General features: G+C 36.3%; 1 protein-coding gene across 6 annotated transcripts in view; it reads right to left on the bottom strand.

The window, feature by feature from the left end:
* Positions 1–986: 986 nt before the first annotated feature.
* The window catches only part of LOC138173381 (lung adenoma susceptibility protein 2-like), a 30,983-nt gene continuing 18,822 nt past the window's right edge, over positions 987–13,147 (bottom strand). For 3 of the 6 annotated variants that reach the window (XM_069103428.1, XM_069103459.1, XM_069103437.1), the window contains 3 exons: positions 9,597–9,647; positions 4,959–5,020; positions 987–1,211 (listed from right to left, as the gene is read on the bottom strand). In XM_069103428.1, the coding sequence (XP_068959529.1) occupies positions 1,094–1,211; positions 4,959–5,020; positions 9,597–9,647 (231 nt within the window). In that variant the 3' untranslated portion in view covers positions 987–1,093. Of the gene's footprint in view, positions 1,212–2,127; positions 2,299–2,579; positions 2,620–4,958; positions 5,021–9,596; positions 9,648–10,449; positions 10,711–13,147 lie in introns of those variants that run through there. The other 3 variants (XR_011171376.1, XM_069103447.1, XM_069103453.1) reach the window with 3 other exon arrangements.

Here is a 13,147-nt window from a genome sequence, read left to right on the forward strand (position 1 = left end):
TGCCACAGTAGGACTCTGTCACCAGACAGGGGAGCTTTTGTCCCAAACACTGGGGTTTTCTCAGCTGCTGGAGGTATTAGATGGGTGCCCTCTCTGAGGCCTCCACACTCTGGCAAACTGGACATACACTCCAGGACCTCCACCCTAGACTGCAATGCAGATCCAAGCAGGTTAAAAGCAAGAGCGATGACCCCTCAGACTGGTCGCTTGGTCCCCCTACAGTCTGTAGGCCAAGAGTTGAAGCTGCCATGTGGCACTGGCTTTGCTGTGTGCCTCACTGGCTTCTCGCCCTGGGGGCAAAAGCTGAGGCACTCCCACTACTGAGTCCCAAAGTCCAGACTGCACTGACTTCTCACTTTGTCGTTCGCATCTATGTGTTGATAATTCTGGAGAAGGCTACAGCTGCTGCCGATCTGGAGTCCCTCTGGCTGGTGGCTGGTCAGACCTGCACTGGGGCTAAAACCTCCAGCTCACGCAGGCCTGGGCTCGGCTCCCAGAGCGCTGGGCTGGCAGATTCCTGCCAGCCTGCCGGGCTGTCCTCAGTGGGAGGTTAGCTTCTCTGTGTCATTTTGTGGGTTCAACAGCTCCAAAGTTTGTTCACAGTCCCTTTTTACATTGATTGGGGGAGGTGAAAGGTAGAGCCAGCTTGGAGGTCCTGCTTCTACTCCACCCCTCACTGTAACATTTTTTTACATTCTGTTACCTTAACATTTTAAAATAATTTTTTCAAGTTCACTGAAATAGGATTCTGTTCATAGTAAGCAATGTACGACTATAAAGAGATATAAGAAAACAGATTACTTGTTGAGGTAGTAAGACGGAGCAATAGGATCTAGCAAAAAAAATCACGGAAATCTTGAAGGAAAGAAGAGAAATTATCCATCTAATGTGACATTTACTAGCCCGAATATAGGTGGGCTGAGCTTAATGATACATCTCTAATTCTATCATTTGGGTATTCAATGAAGTTAGGGTATAAAACAATGTCATTTTATGAATTTTATTTTAAGGGAGCAGGATAATTTGTGATAATTACCTCTGAAATAACCAAAAAGTCCATTTTAGCCCATTTATGAACACTTAAAAAGAAATCTCAATTTTTGTTGGTTAGACAGTTTTTTATCTCTTCATTTTTCTGTGATTGTATAAGGCTTGATTTGCCACGAGTATCTTCAACTAGTTCTCTCAGGCGGGACAAATGGTGCAAAGCCCTTTTTGAAAAAAAAAATATAAGATACAATATTCAGTGCACAGAGAAAAAATATGTAGCACAATTCTTATATAAAATAAAATAACTAGATAATAAGATAGACTACTGAATTTTGAACATTTTCCCTCAAAGGAACTTTCTGTTTTTGTTTTAACTTAGCTCTTTAAAACAGACATTTGAATACTATTTGGGACTAATAAATAATTTATCTTAGTTTCTATAAATGTCATTAATAATTCCAAGAACATAAGTATTTTTATCTTTACAGCAAAAACGGTTAAGATTTATCTTGTTATTTAGGAAATATGCTTTTGTATAGTTTCAGCAAATATAACTCTTTCGTATGAGACAATCTACAAATACTGTAACTTCTTGACCCTAGCTACTACCTCTTTAGTAAAAGAAATAACGTGAATCCCTTCTCTACTTAGCAAGGATATACTGAAGATTATTTAAGAAAATAAAAAAATATTGTGCACTCCTCACAAGAAAGGTAATATGGAAAAAATAATAAATGTGTTAAGTAGATATTCCTATTGAACCTCTTCTTTTCTAGGCCTCTATTTTTCATCTGAATGCATGGTAGCATACAATCAATCATACGAAAATATATCATACTTTCTGAGGTATTCATATGATGCTTACATCATCTGTTATTACTGTCACATATCCCCAAGGTGTATAGATCATAGGTCTCTAGGATTTTCTCCCAATGACAATTTCTTCAGTGACTTCATTGGCTGACTTACAAACTTCTCTCCCAAAACTTGCCATCATCTTTACTGATTTTAGTATTCATATTGAATATGCTTTTAAGAGTTCCTTACTTCTGAATGGCTGAGTAAGTTGTGGTGTTTGCATGTAATGGAATGCTATTGTGCCATAAGAAACAAGGAGCAGGCGGTCTTCATATTTACCTGGAGAGGCTTATACAAACTGATGCTGAGTGAGAAGCACAGAACCAGGAGAAATTTGTACACAATTACAGACACAATGTATGTGTGATGACCACCTTTGATAGACTGGACTCTTCTCAGCAATGCAGGGTTATAAGTCAATCCCAAAAGACTCATGATGGAGAGAGATGTCTACATCCAGAGAAAGAACTAAGTTTGAATCCAGACTGAAACAAACTACCTGCTCTTTTTCTTTTTCTTGCTTGGTTTTGTTTCCTCTTTCCATTGTTCATTCCATCTGATACAGCCCTTCTTTATAACCTGACTAATGTCTAATGTGAAAGTATTTGCAGATCCTACACTTGATTGTATGCTGCCATGGGGGAGGGGGGGAAGGGAGAGAAAATTTGAACCTCAAGGAACTGTGTAACTGAATCTAAAGACCAAAAATTAAAAAAAAAAAAGTTCCTTACTTCTTCAACTCCAATGGCCTCCATCTCCATCAAACTTCATCTGCACAAAATGGTAATGCCTTAAATCTCAATATCACCCCAAACTACTCCACCTAAACCTGCTCTCATAACATTCTACATTATCACATATTTATTTATCTGTATACATCTCCCCTCCTCCTGCCTCCCATACCCCAATAATAGCTGTGTTAATTCAGGGATCAGGTTGGTTTTCGTTACATATCAGGCACTGTGCTAGGTGCAGGGGATATACATTTTTTTTAAAAGTTAAGCAGGTCCTTCCTCTAAGTAGTTTACATTTTTATAGGAGGAGACAACATATATAAGGAAGTGGTGACCTAGGAAGGGAGTTTTGGTTTGAGCAGTCACAGGAATGGTGAATAAAGCCATAAGGCAATCAATTATCCTTTCCAGAAGTAATGATAGTTATTGTTTTGATAATATGTCTGGGTAGCTGCACATAAAACATGCTCTAGAGTTTGCTAGATAAAATGGGTTACCCTTATTCACTCACCAATAATGGCATTTCAGACTCAGGTAGGAGAAATGACAATTGACACTGAGGGATAAGCCCCCCAAATCAGATTTATAATAAGCAGACAAAAACTTGAAAAGTCATAATTGATTAGAATTATTTTGCATAGGGACAAATAGTTTGAAACACCTCAATATCTACTGAAGGTTGTAATTTTATATTATAGCACAGTATAATAAGTGATATTATGACCTGAATGATCAAGAAAAGGATGGATTATGTTACATATGCCATCTATATGATAAACACCTATGTAATCCAGTGCTTTAAAATTTTCTTTTTTAAATAAAAATTAGGCTAGATTTTTTTTTAAAGATATTTCAGTATTTATAGAGGGCAGTTTTAGTTTAGTATATAGAACACTGGCCTCAAAGTCAGAACCACATGGGTTCACATCCACCTCTACACAAACTAGCTTTGTGATCTGCAAAAAAATGTCAGACATGGTCCCTGTCTTTAAAGAGATTATTAAAATAAAACCTGAAACAAAAAGTCTGTATTTATTTATACACCATATACATGCAAATGTTGCATATATCTCAGAGCCATCTTCGACTTTTCCTTATGCCTCACCTCTTTTTACCAACCCTCATTGATTCTATCTGGACAAGATCACTCACAGAAATCCCCATGCTTCCTTTACATTGCCACCACCCTAGTTCAGACCCTCATATTATATCTCACTTAGAAAATTACGATAGTCTTGTTTTCTCTCCCTCCAGTCACTCCTTTTTCTACCCCATTCTTCACAAAGCTGCCAAAACAGTCTTCCTTGTACATAGTTAAGAACTTCGTAAAAATCTGACTCATTGAATTTCCTAAGGTCTTCTATTTCATTCCCTTGCTCAAAATCTTCAACAGCTCCCTACTGCTTCTAAGACAAAATACAAACTCCTAAGCCTGGTATTTAAGGCCCACCACAATCTTTCCAGCCATTATACATTACTCTTCTTCATATACATTATGTTCCAGCCAAAACTGATTTTGAACAGTTCCTAGACTCAACATATGATTCTAGCACTCATAGAGGCCATTTGGGGGGGCCTAAAATGCAACCTCCCCTTTGCATTTTAGGATCTTTCTCTCCCCATCAAACTTCAGCTCAGTTACCAGCTTTTCTGTGAAGTCTTCCCTTCTTCCCTTCGGGTATAAGTATTTTGCCTCTCTCAAATTTTCATAGAGCACTTAGTCTGAATCTGCCCATTACATCTTACATTTTATTATGTTTGTCTATATGCATGTCCAATCTTTACCCATCCCAGTAAAATAAAAGCTCCTCAAGATAAGGGACTATCTTAAAAAAAAAAATCTATCTTTAGTAGCAAGCATAGCATTTACAAGTGTTTTAACAAATATTTGTTGAATTAAGAGGAGACATATATAATTATAAAGCATAAATTGAAGCTAGAGTCCAATTAGTGCAACTAATGAGTTCTGTGAAGTGGTCTCATGTATTCAAATTTTCACTTTTTATCGCGGTTATGATTATATAAATGTAAATTGTCCTTGTATGTACATCAAAACATGCCATCTAAAAAAAATTGTTACTCAGAAATAAAAGGAGAATTTACAATGATTTATTTATAGGATCCTTACATGGAAATATGTGCCACAAGAATTACTAATAGCTTGCCCCAAAGAAAACTCTGTTAATCATCAATTAAAGATAAGTGCCCAAACAGATTTAAATAAATGAGGTAAGTTTCTTGAAAATGTTCAGCAATGTTACACTTAGGAACTTTTAATGTTTTTTTTAGGCAAGGGAATAGCTTATAAGTTGACCGCCAACATATTCATTAAGTATTTTAACTAATATTAATATTTATAAATAAGAATATACTTACTTTTGAAGTGATTTGGTAATAGGAATTACATCTTCCTTTGTAGACCCTTCATCCTCTGGACCCTATCAATAAAAATAGCAAGTCAGGTTAAGTATTAAAATTTACAGTATATAACATATATATGTATACATATGTATATACACATACCCTTTATATGTCTACATATATAAACATAATAAAAATTACAATGTATATTTCTAAACAGCATGGTATACATAACATTTTTGAGGAAACAGAACCTTCAAAAACGTCTGTTGATTTTCGGAAGCAATAATACCTCCCAGCAGATGAGGTTCAACAGTACAGCAAAAAGATTGTTTTTTAGATTATTCATCTTTCCATGGTCCTAAGGCATTTTTGTAAATATCTGTGTCCAATCTGATCACACTGGCAGATCCTTAATTTTGTAATGCAATTGTGTAATTGTCAATCTTAGGAAAATGATTCTATTAAAGTTAATAACTAGAAACAGAGAAAATGTGTTTCAAAGTAAATATACTACGTAATTTGAATACTACATTGAACCAAATATTCACCATAATTTTCCAGGACACAGCTTGCTTATAAAACTAAAATCTTGGACAAGAGACATAACTCATATGATTAAAGGCAATGAATATTTATTTTCCTCAAACCTGTCCAAAGTGTTTTTGTCTGCTTGCAACTTCTGTTTGTATTCTCTGAAGTTCAGGGTGCTGACTTTTCCCCCTGAACTAGGTAAATGATATATGTTTGATTAAAATAAGATTGTTAAGCCTTTTTGAGTTGCTTTCCTTTAGAAAAGCAGATCAAAGAACCTGTGCTGGCAACCTCTCTTGGGTATGCTAGGGTGCTTGCTGCCACAGCCTCCAACTCTGACCCTAAATGATTTCTCCTATAACCCTAACTCTTAACTCTCTGAATACACTTCCCACTCTAACCCTAAACTTAACAGTAACCCTAACCCTAACCCTCCAACTCTAGCCCAAATTCCAAATGGGCCTCTGACTCTGACTCAAACCCTAATCCTTCAACTCTAACAAATTGACTCCAACCCTCTGGCTCCACATCCTATTCTGACCCTAACCCTAAATGCAAGCCTTTGTCTCTAACTATAAATGACTTTTACTCTAATCGTAACACAAAACCCTCTAACTTTGGCTTTGATGATACGCTGAAACCTTAACCTTAAGCATAAACCTAACCCTCTGACTCGAACATTAAATGGGAGCCTCTGACTCTAAACATAACCCTAAATGCATCAGACTTCACCTGATTCTGACTGTAACCCTAAATGCCTCCAACTCTAACTGAAAGCCTAAATGTGATTACTACTCAGATTCTAAACCTACCCCTAATCCAAACAGTAAACCTAACCCTAAACGCCTCTGATTCTTAAACCTAAATGCCCAAATGCACCTCCAATTCTGATTTTAACCTTAACTCTAATCCTAACTCTAAATGCCCTCACCTATCCCTGCACCTTTTACTCTAACCCTAACCCTAACTCTAAATGCCCTCACCTATGCCTCTACATTTTACTCTAACCCTAACCCTAAATGTGCCTAGGACTCTGCCTCTGACTCTAATCCTAAATGCCTCTAACTCCATGTCCAACTGTAACACTAAGACTCGCTAACCATAAATTATGCTGACTTTAGCCATAACCGGAAATGCTTCTTGGCTTCCGAACTCCCAACTCTAACCCTAAACCTACCTCTAAATGCCTCCAATTCTAAACATAACTAACCCTAACTGAAAATTTCGAACATGACTCCAACTATGCCCAAAACTCCCCCTCTGAAACTGACCTTAACTCTAATCCTAAACCTAACCGAAAAATGTGCATTCTAACCCTAACTGCCTCAAAATCAAGCCCTATCTCTAAATTTGCCTCCACCTCTGACTCTAAACCTAAATACGTCTGACTCTGAATTTAACCTTAATTCTGTGGCCCCTTATCCTAATTTTAACCCTAACCCTAATGATAAATGAATACCTACACTAAGCCTAACACTAAATGTGCTCCAAAGCTAACCCTAACTGCCCAGTGACTCTAATTCTAACCTTAAATGTGTCCTAACCCTAACTGTAATTCCACCACCAACCCCAAACCTAACCCTGCCTCCAGACACTAACACTGTCTCTTGGATCCCTGCCTCCCGACTCTCAACCCAAAACCTGAAACTAACACAAAATGAGCCCTAACCCTAACAATTTTAAGCATAAACCTAATCCTAATCCTAACCCTACCCTACTCAAACCTGAAACCTAAATGGGGCTTTCCCAACTCTAACCCTAACCCCAACCCAATCCTAAAGGCACCTCCTGACTTTAACATTAACACTTAACACTAACCCTAATCCTAACTGCCTCCTGGCTCTAATCCTAACCCAATCCTAAACCCTAAATGCCCATCTCTGACTAACCCTAAATCTGCCTTCAACTCTAACCCTAACCCTATCACTTGCATGCCTCTGACTCTAACCCTAAGCCCAATTCTAACCCTAGATACATGCCCCTCCAACTCTGATCCTAACCCTAAATAACTCTGACACTAACCCTACCTCTAAGTGCCTCCAATTCTAAATTTAACCCTAAACCTAACCTTAAAGGCATGCCTTCAATTCAGCCTCAGACTCCCCTTCTGACACTAACCCTAAATGCCTCCGACTCTAACCCTAACTCTAACTTTAAATGTGTCTGATTAAACTAACCCAATCTAACCCTCCAACTCTAACCCTAACTCTAAATGTGTTCTTCCAACTCTAACTATAAAAGCCTCTGACTCTATCCCAAACTCTAAATGTGCCAGAGCAAATAAAAGAGAATGAGGTAGGGAAAAGCTTGTGAGAATAGATGAGTACTAAATTAGTTTAAGTAGCGTCAAAGTACTGACTAATAAAGAGAGGATTAAATCAATACAAAAGAAACAAATGGCAGAAGACAAAAATTTCACAATCATAGCCTTAAATGTGAATGCAATACAGAACTCAATAAAATGAAAGAAAAATGGTGGAACAGATAAGAAAAAAAATTCAACAATATACTAATATACCGTGCTTAAAAACATGTAAACAAATAAAGATGCATGGAACAAAAACAAAAAGCTAGAAGAAATTTAACATGCATCAGATGATTCCAAAAGAATCAGTGTCTTACTATAAGAAACACAAAAATGAAAATTCAAAATGCTAAGACCAATAAGGATAGTTAGTGACATTATACTTTAAAGCAAGTGTTCTTAACCTTTTGGGTACCATGAATATCTCTAGCAGTGTGGTGAAGCCTATGGACCCATTCTCAGAATTTTTTTTTAAATGCAAAAAATAAAACACATAGAATTATAAAGGAAAATAATTATAAAGTTAACAAACTATTAAAAAAAAAATTCTGGGGCGTCCAGGTAGCACAGTGAGTAAGAGCACCGGCCCCAGTGTCGGGATGACCTGGGATTGAATCCGGGCTCAGACACTTAGCACCCACCCAGAAATACCTGGTCCTGTAACCTTGAGCAAGTTACTTAACCCCAATTGCTTTAAAAAAAAATTAAAAAGAATTCATGGATTTCCCTGAAATCTATCTACAGACTCCTGGTTAAGAACTACTAATAAAAGGAACCCTAATCAAGGAACCAAAACAACAGTAACACATTGGTATAAAATATTGTAATATCTGGACAGGACAATGTGAGTTCCAAGCGCCTCTTGTCTCACAGGAAATCAGGAACAAGAGGCCTTGTGGCCTCTTGGTTCAGAGGCTACTCCATGACCGTGGGAGATGAGGAGGTGCTGAGGGCCACAGTCCAGTTTCGGGCTCACAAGGACGTCTCTCACAAGACCACTAGCTTGATGAGCAGCAGCTGACATGGCTGGTTCACATTCCCCATGCATGAGGAATCCATGCCTGAATTGTGCTCTCTTTAAAAGTATACAAGGATCCAGATTTCTTCCTCCTGAGCACCGCCCGTGCACCCCGCCACCTTAGAATAAACTCTAAGTCCTTTCTCTCCCTTGTCTCTTCTCTCTTCATTCCCTCCTGACAACAGCCAAGGGCTGGCCCCTAGGTTAGCAGAGCTAGAGGCCACTTATAAATATCTAAATTCATAAAGTAAAAGTTAATTAAGTTCAAAAAGACATTAACAATAACACAGTAACTAGGAACTTTTAGTGTTTTTCAAAACTGGATAAATCTAACAAGTATAAAGAAAAAGAAAATATAAAACTGAATGCACTGTTGGAGAAATCCTATTTGAAAGATTTATAGTCTTTGAAATGAGAAGACTAACGAATGCATAGATCTCTTCAGAACTATATAGTACCTTTACAAAAATAGACCAAGTATTAGTGCACAAAATTTTTAAATTTTTAAAATTATTTTTAAAAAGACAGGACTACCAAATATATCATTTAGAGGCCATAACACATTAAAATAAATAATAATTATCAATAATTAATAAAATAATTAAAAATGGGAGCAATTGTTGATTGCCATACCACTAATAAAATAATAATAATAATATAGGGAACACAAACAAAAGATTCAGATTCTGATATAAATGGAGGTTTAAGAAATCCTGAATAATAAGAAAGTCAAAGAACAATTTATGGAAAAATTAACAACGTCATGATAAAAAACAGTAACAGTGAGATGACATACCAACATTTTGGGGATGTAGCCAGAGCTATCTTCAGAGTAAAAATTCTGTCTCTGAAAAGGTGACAAGGTAAGAAATGGGAAAATTAATGCAGTCAGTGTACAATTTTAAAACCTAGGTGAATAAACAAAGAAACATCCAAAAACTGAAAGTTCAGGAAAAGGAATAAAACTGCAAACGTCCTACAATGCTTGCCCCTCCTTTCCCCCTCTCCTAGGCACTGCAAGAGACTCCTGTTACATGTAGGGTTCAGTTCTGCGAAATAACTGCGGGAAAACGGATGAAACCTTTCATGACTTTGGCTAAAAGGAGAACTTAACCAAACATGGAATAGGAGAGGACTTCAATTATACGAATTTGAAAAGCCTTTTGTGAATGAAATAATATAAACAGGATAAAAAGGGAAACTTTGAACTGTGAAAAAAAATCTTCGCATTAAGCATCTTTGGTAAGGGACTGATATCCAAGAAAGATCCTTGCATTCATTCCCTATATAGGACCAACAATTATTCTCTGTAAGTGGTAAAAAGATATGATCGGGTCTTCTGGGTTACATGATCAACAAGACAGAGAACTAGACTTTTTTTCTGAACCCCTTGACCTCTCAAACCTCTCAAAGTCAGAAATTATGTGCCACAGATAAGGCAACTTCAGTTGTCTCCATGACGTAGGACCGCCAGAAATCCAATATAAGATTAAAAAAACAAAAAACAGAAACTGCCACCTATCCTGACCTCCAGCCTGGAGGGTAGACCCCAGAATGGATACCTTGTAAATTCTAATTCCATGAGGAATGCAGAGAATAGAGAGATACTTGATAATTACAGGGGTTATGAACCAGAGAATGAGGGTCTAGTTTAGAAAGAAAGAAAACATATATAATGAAGAAAGTGAGCGAAACCATCTCTGGGAAAGGGGCACAAAAAGTGAAATTTTAAAAACTAACGAACAGGACTAACTGAAAAAGGGAAAAGAAAATCTAGTTGGCTGAGAGAGAAAAGGGGGGAGGAGAAGAATGAAATAATCAGATAAAAGCAGGAAAGAACACCGATGTCGGTAATTAACTTACATGTTAAATGCCAGGCATCTTAATTTATCAGGGATGTATTGATTAATCTATAAGAAGGCATAGACAATAACACAACAGTAACAGACATTTATTTCGATATCCCTTTCTCAGTTTTAGAAAAGTCCAAGAGAAAGGTCAACAAATTGCTGGAGAAACTCAAGTTAAAGGACTCATGGTGTATTCTAAATGGGACTGCAAGATTATTACATATTTTTCACCACCACCACCACCACGTAGAACTTTTACAAAAACTGACCTATACTAGAGCACACAGATATTGAAAGCAAATATAAAAAAGCAAGGAAAGTTAGTACATCTATCGCAGACCATAACACAATAAAAATAGTTATTAGTTCAGGGACCACAAACAAACAAAAAACAGACCTAAATAGAGATTCAATAATAAGATCCTAAATAACAAATGAGTCAAAGAAAAAACACAGAAATGATTAATAATTATACAAAAGACAATAATGAGGAAACAACATACAAAAATTTTTTAGATGCAGCTAAAGCAGTCCTCAGGGGGAAAATCTTTATCTCTGCAATCATATATTAACAAACAGAAAAAGAAGATTAATGAATTGGATATGCATTTAAAAATCAGAAAGCTGACAAATAAAAAAATAAAATAAAACCCTAAAATAAACACAAAAGAAAAGATATTAAAAATTAGAGAAAAGGAAAAATTGGAAAAAAAAATTGAAATAACTAAAATTAAAAGCTGGTTGTTTAAAAAGACCAACCTGATTAAAACTGGGCAGAAAATCAAATTAATAAAGTAGCAAACAAGGTGAAATCACAACAAAACAATAAGTAATAAAAATAATAATCAGAACATATGTAGTTATGTTAAAAAAATTACAAACACAAAATAGAGGAATGCTTCCAAAAATACAAAATACTATCAGAAGGCCAGATATAGATCTCAAATAACTGGATCTCAAAAAGAGAAACATATTTACCGTGTTTTCCCGATAATAAGACCTATCCCAAAAATAAGCCCTCCCCTTACTGTGTAAGATTCCTCTAAAATAAGCCCTCCCCCGAAAATAAGCCCTATTGAGATTGTACTGTAGTGAAGGTGATCCCCTGCGCTACACGCTACATTACGGTACCCTCTGTATGCACCGTCCCCCCCCCTGAAACGCACGCTGCGCTCCAAGCTGCATCCAATCAGAGCTGCAGCAGTGAGCGCATCATCCTGTTCTTCCCCAGTGATTTGCTTATTGAATAAAGGTACATTTTTTTGTTCACATTTACCTGTTTATTAAAATTGCTGTCAATGTTCATTAAAATAAGCCCTCCCCTGAAAATAAGCCCTCTGGTGTTTTTCTGTCCAAAAAATTAATAAGACAGTGTCTTATTATCGGGGAAACATGGTAGCTTTAAAACAAACAAAACAAACAAAAACATCCAAAAGAAAAAAATCCTGGCCCTGATGGTTTCATAGAATAATTCTATCAAATTTTCAAAAAACAATTAGTGCCAGTACTTCACAAATTATTCTCAAAAATTAAGAAAGAAAATACCCTACCAGAATCCTTTTATGAGAGAAATGTAATTCAAATATCTAAACCAGGGAAAGAAAAAAACACAGAAGAAAACTACAGGCCAATATCATTCATATATATTGACTCAAAAAAATTAAATCCTGTAAAGCTACAACAATTTATTCAAAAAATCATTTATTATAACTGAGTAGGACCAGGGATGCAAGGGTTATTTTGTCAATAATGTATACAAAATGACTAGAGATTTAATTTTTTTTTCTTCTACTACTTTATTAAAGCTAATATCACTATTATATTTTCGAAAATTAATTCTCTGGGGACCTCTAAGTAAATTATTAAATCACCTGCAAATAAGTGTCTCCTCCCTTCCTGTGCTGATTCTCTAAACATCTTCCTACTTATGTTTAATAGTGGAAACATTTTAGCATTATTTCCAGTTTTAATGAGAAAGCTCTCAGTGTTTCTTCAAGTCAAGAGGCATTAAAAAAAATAGTCAAAACAAGTCCCTGCTTTCAAGGAGCTCACACTCTAATAGGGGAAACAAGATGAAATAGCTATGTACAAACAAGATATCTATGTGTACGTACTTGTACATATACAAACATTGATGCATACATATATAAAAAACACATACATACATAAGCCAAACAGAGGTTTTTATATCTGATCCTAGAGGCAATAGGCAGCCACTGGAATTCAATGAATAAGTTGAAGACCTGGTCAGACCTGTGCTTTGGGAAGATCATATGGATAGCTGAGTGGAGGACAGGCTAAAATGGGAAGAGACTCAAGGTAGGGAGGCCAACCAAAAAGCTACTGGAATAGTCCATGTGTGAGCTGACAAGAGTCTGCATTAAAGAGGCAGCACTATCTACACAGAGAAGGGACTGCAAAAGAGATGTTCTTCATTATAAATAACGCTAACTCTTGATTATAGATTATATATTTTGATCATATTAAGGAACAGTAA

Source organism: Petaurus breviceps, unplaced genomic scaffold (genome assembly GCF_028583685.1).
Source record: "Petaurus breviceps papuanus isolate PSGF00001 unplaced genomic scaffold, PetGlider_PUasm1.0 129, whole genome shotgun sequence".
Classification (NCBI taxonomy): domain Eukaryota; kingdom Metazoa; phylum Chordata; class Mammalia; order Diprotodontia; family Petauridae; genus Petaurus; species Petaurus breviceps.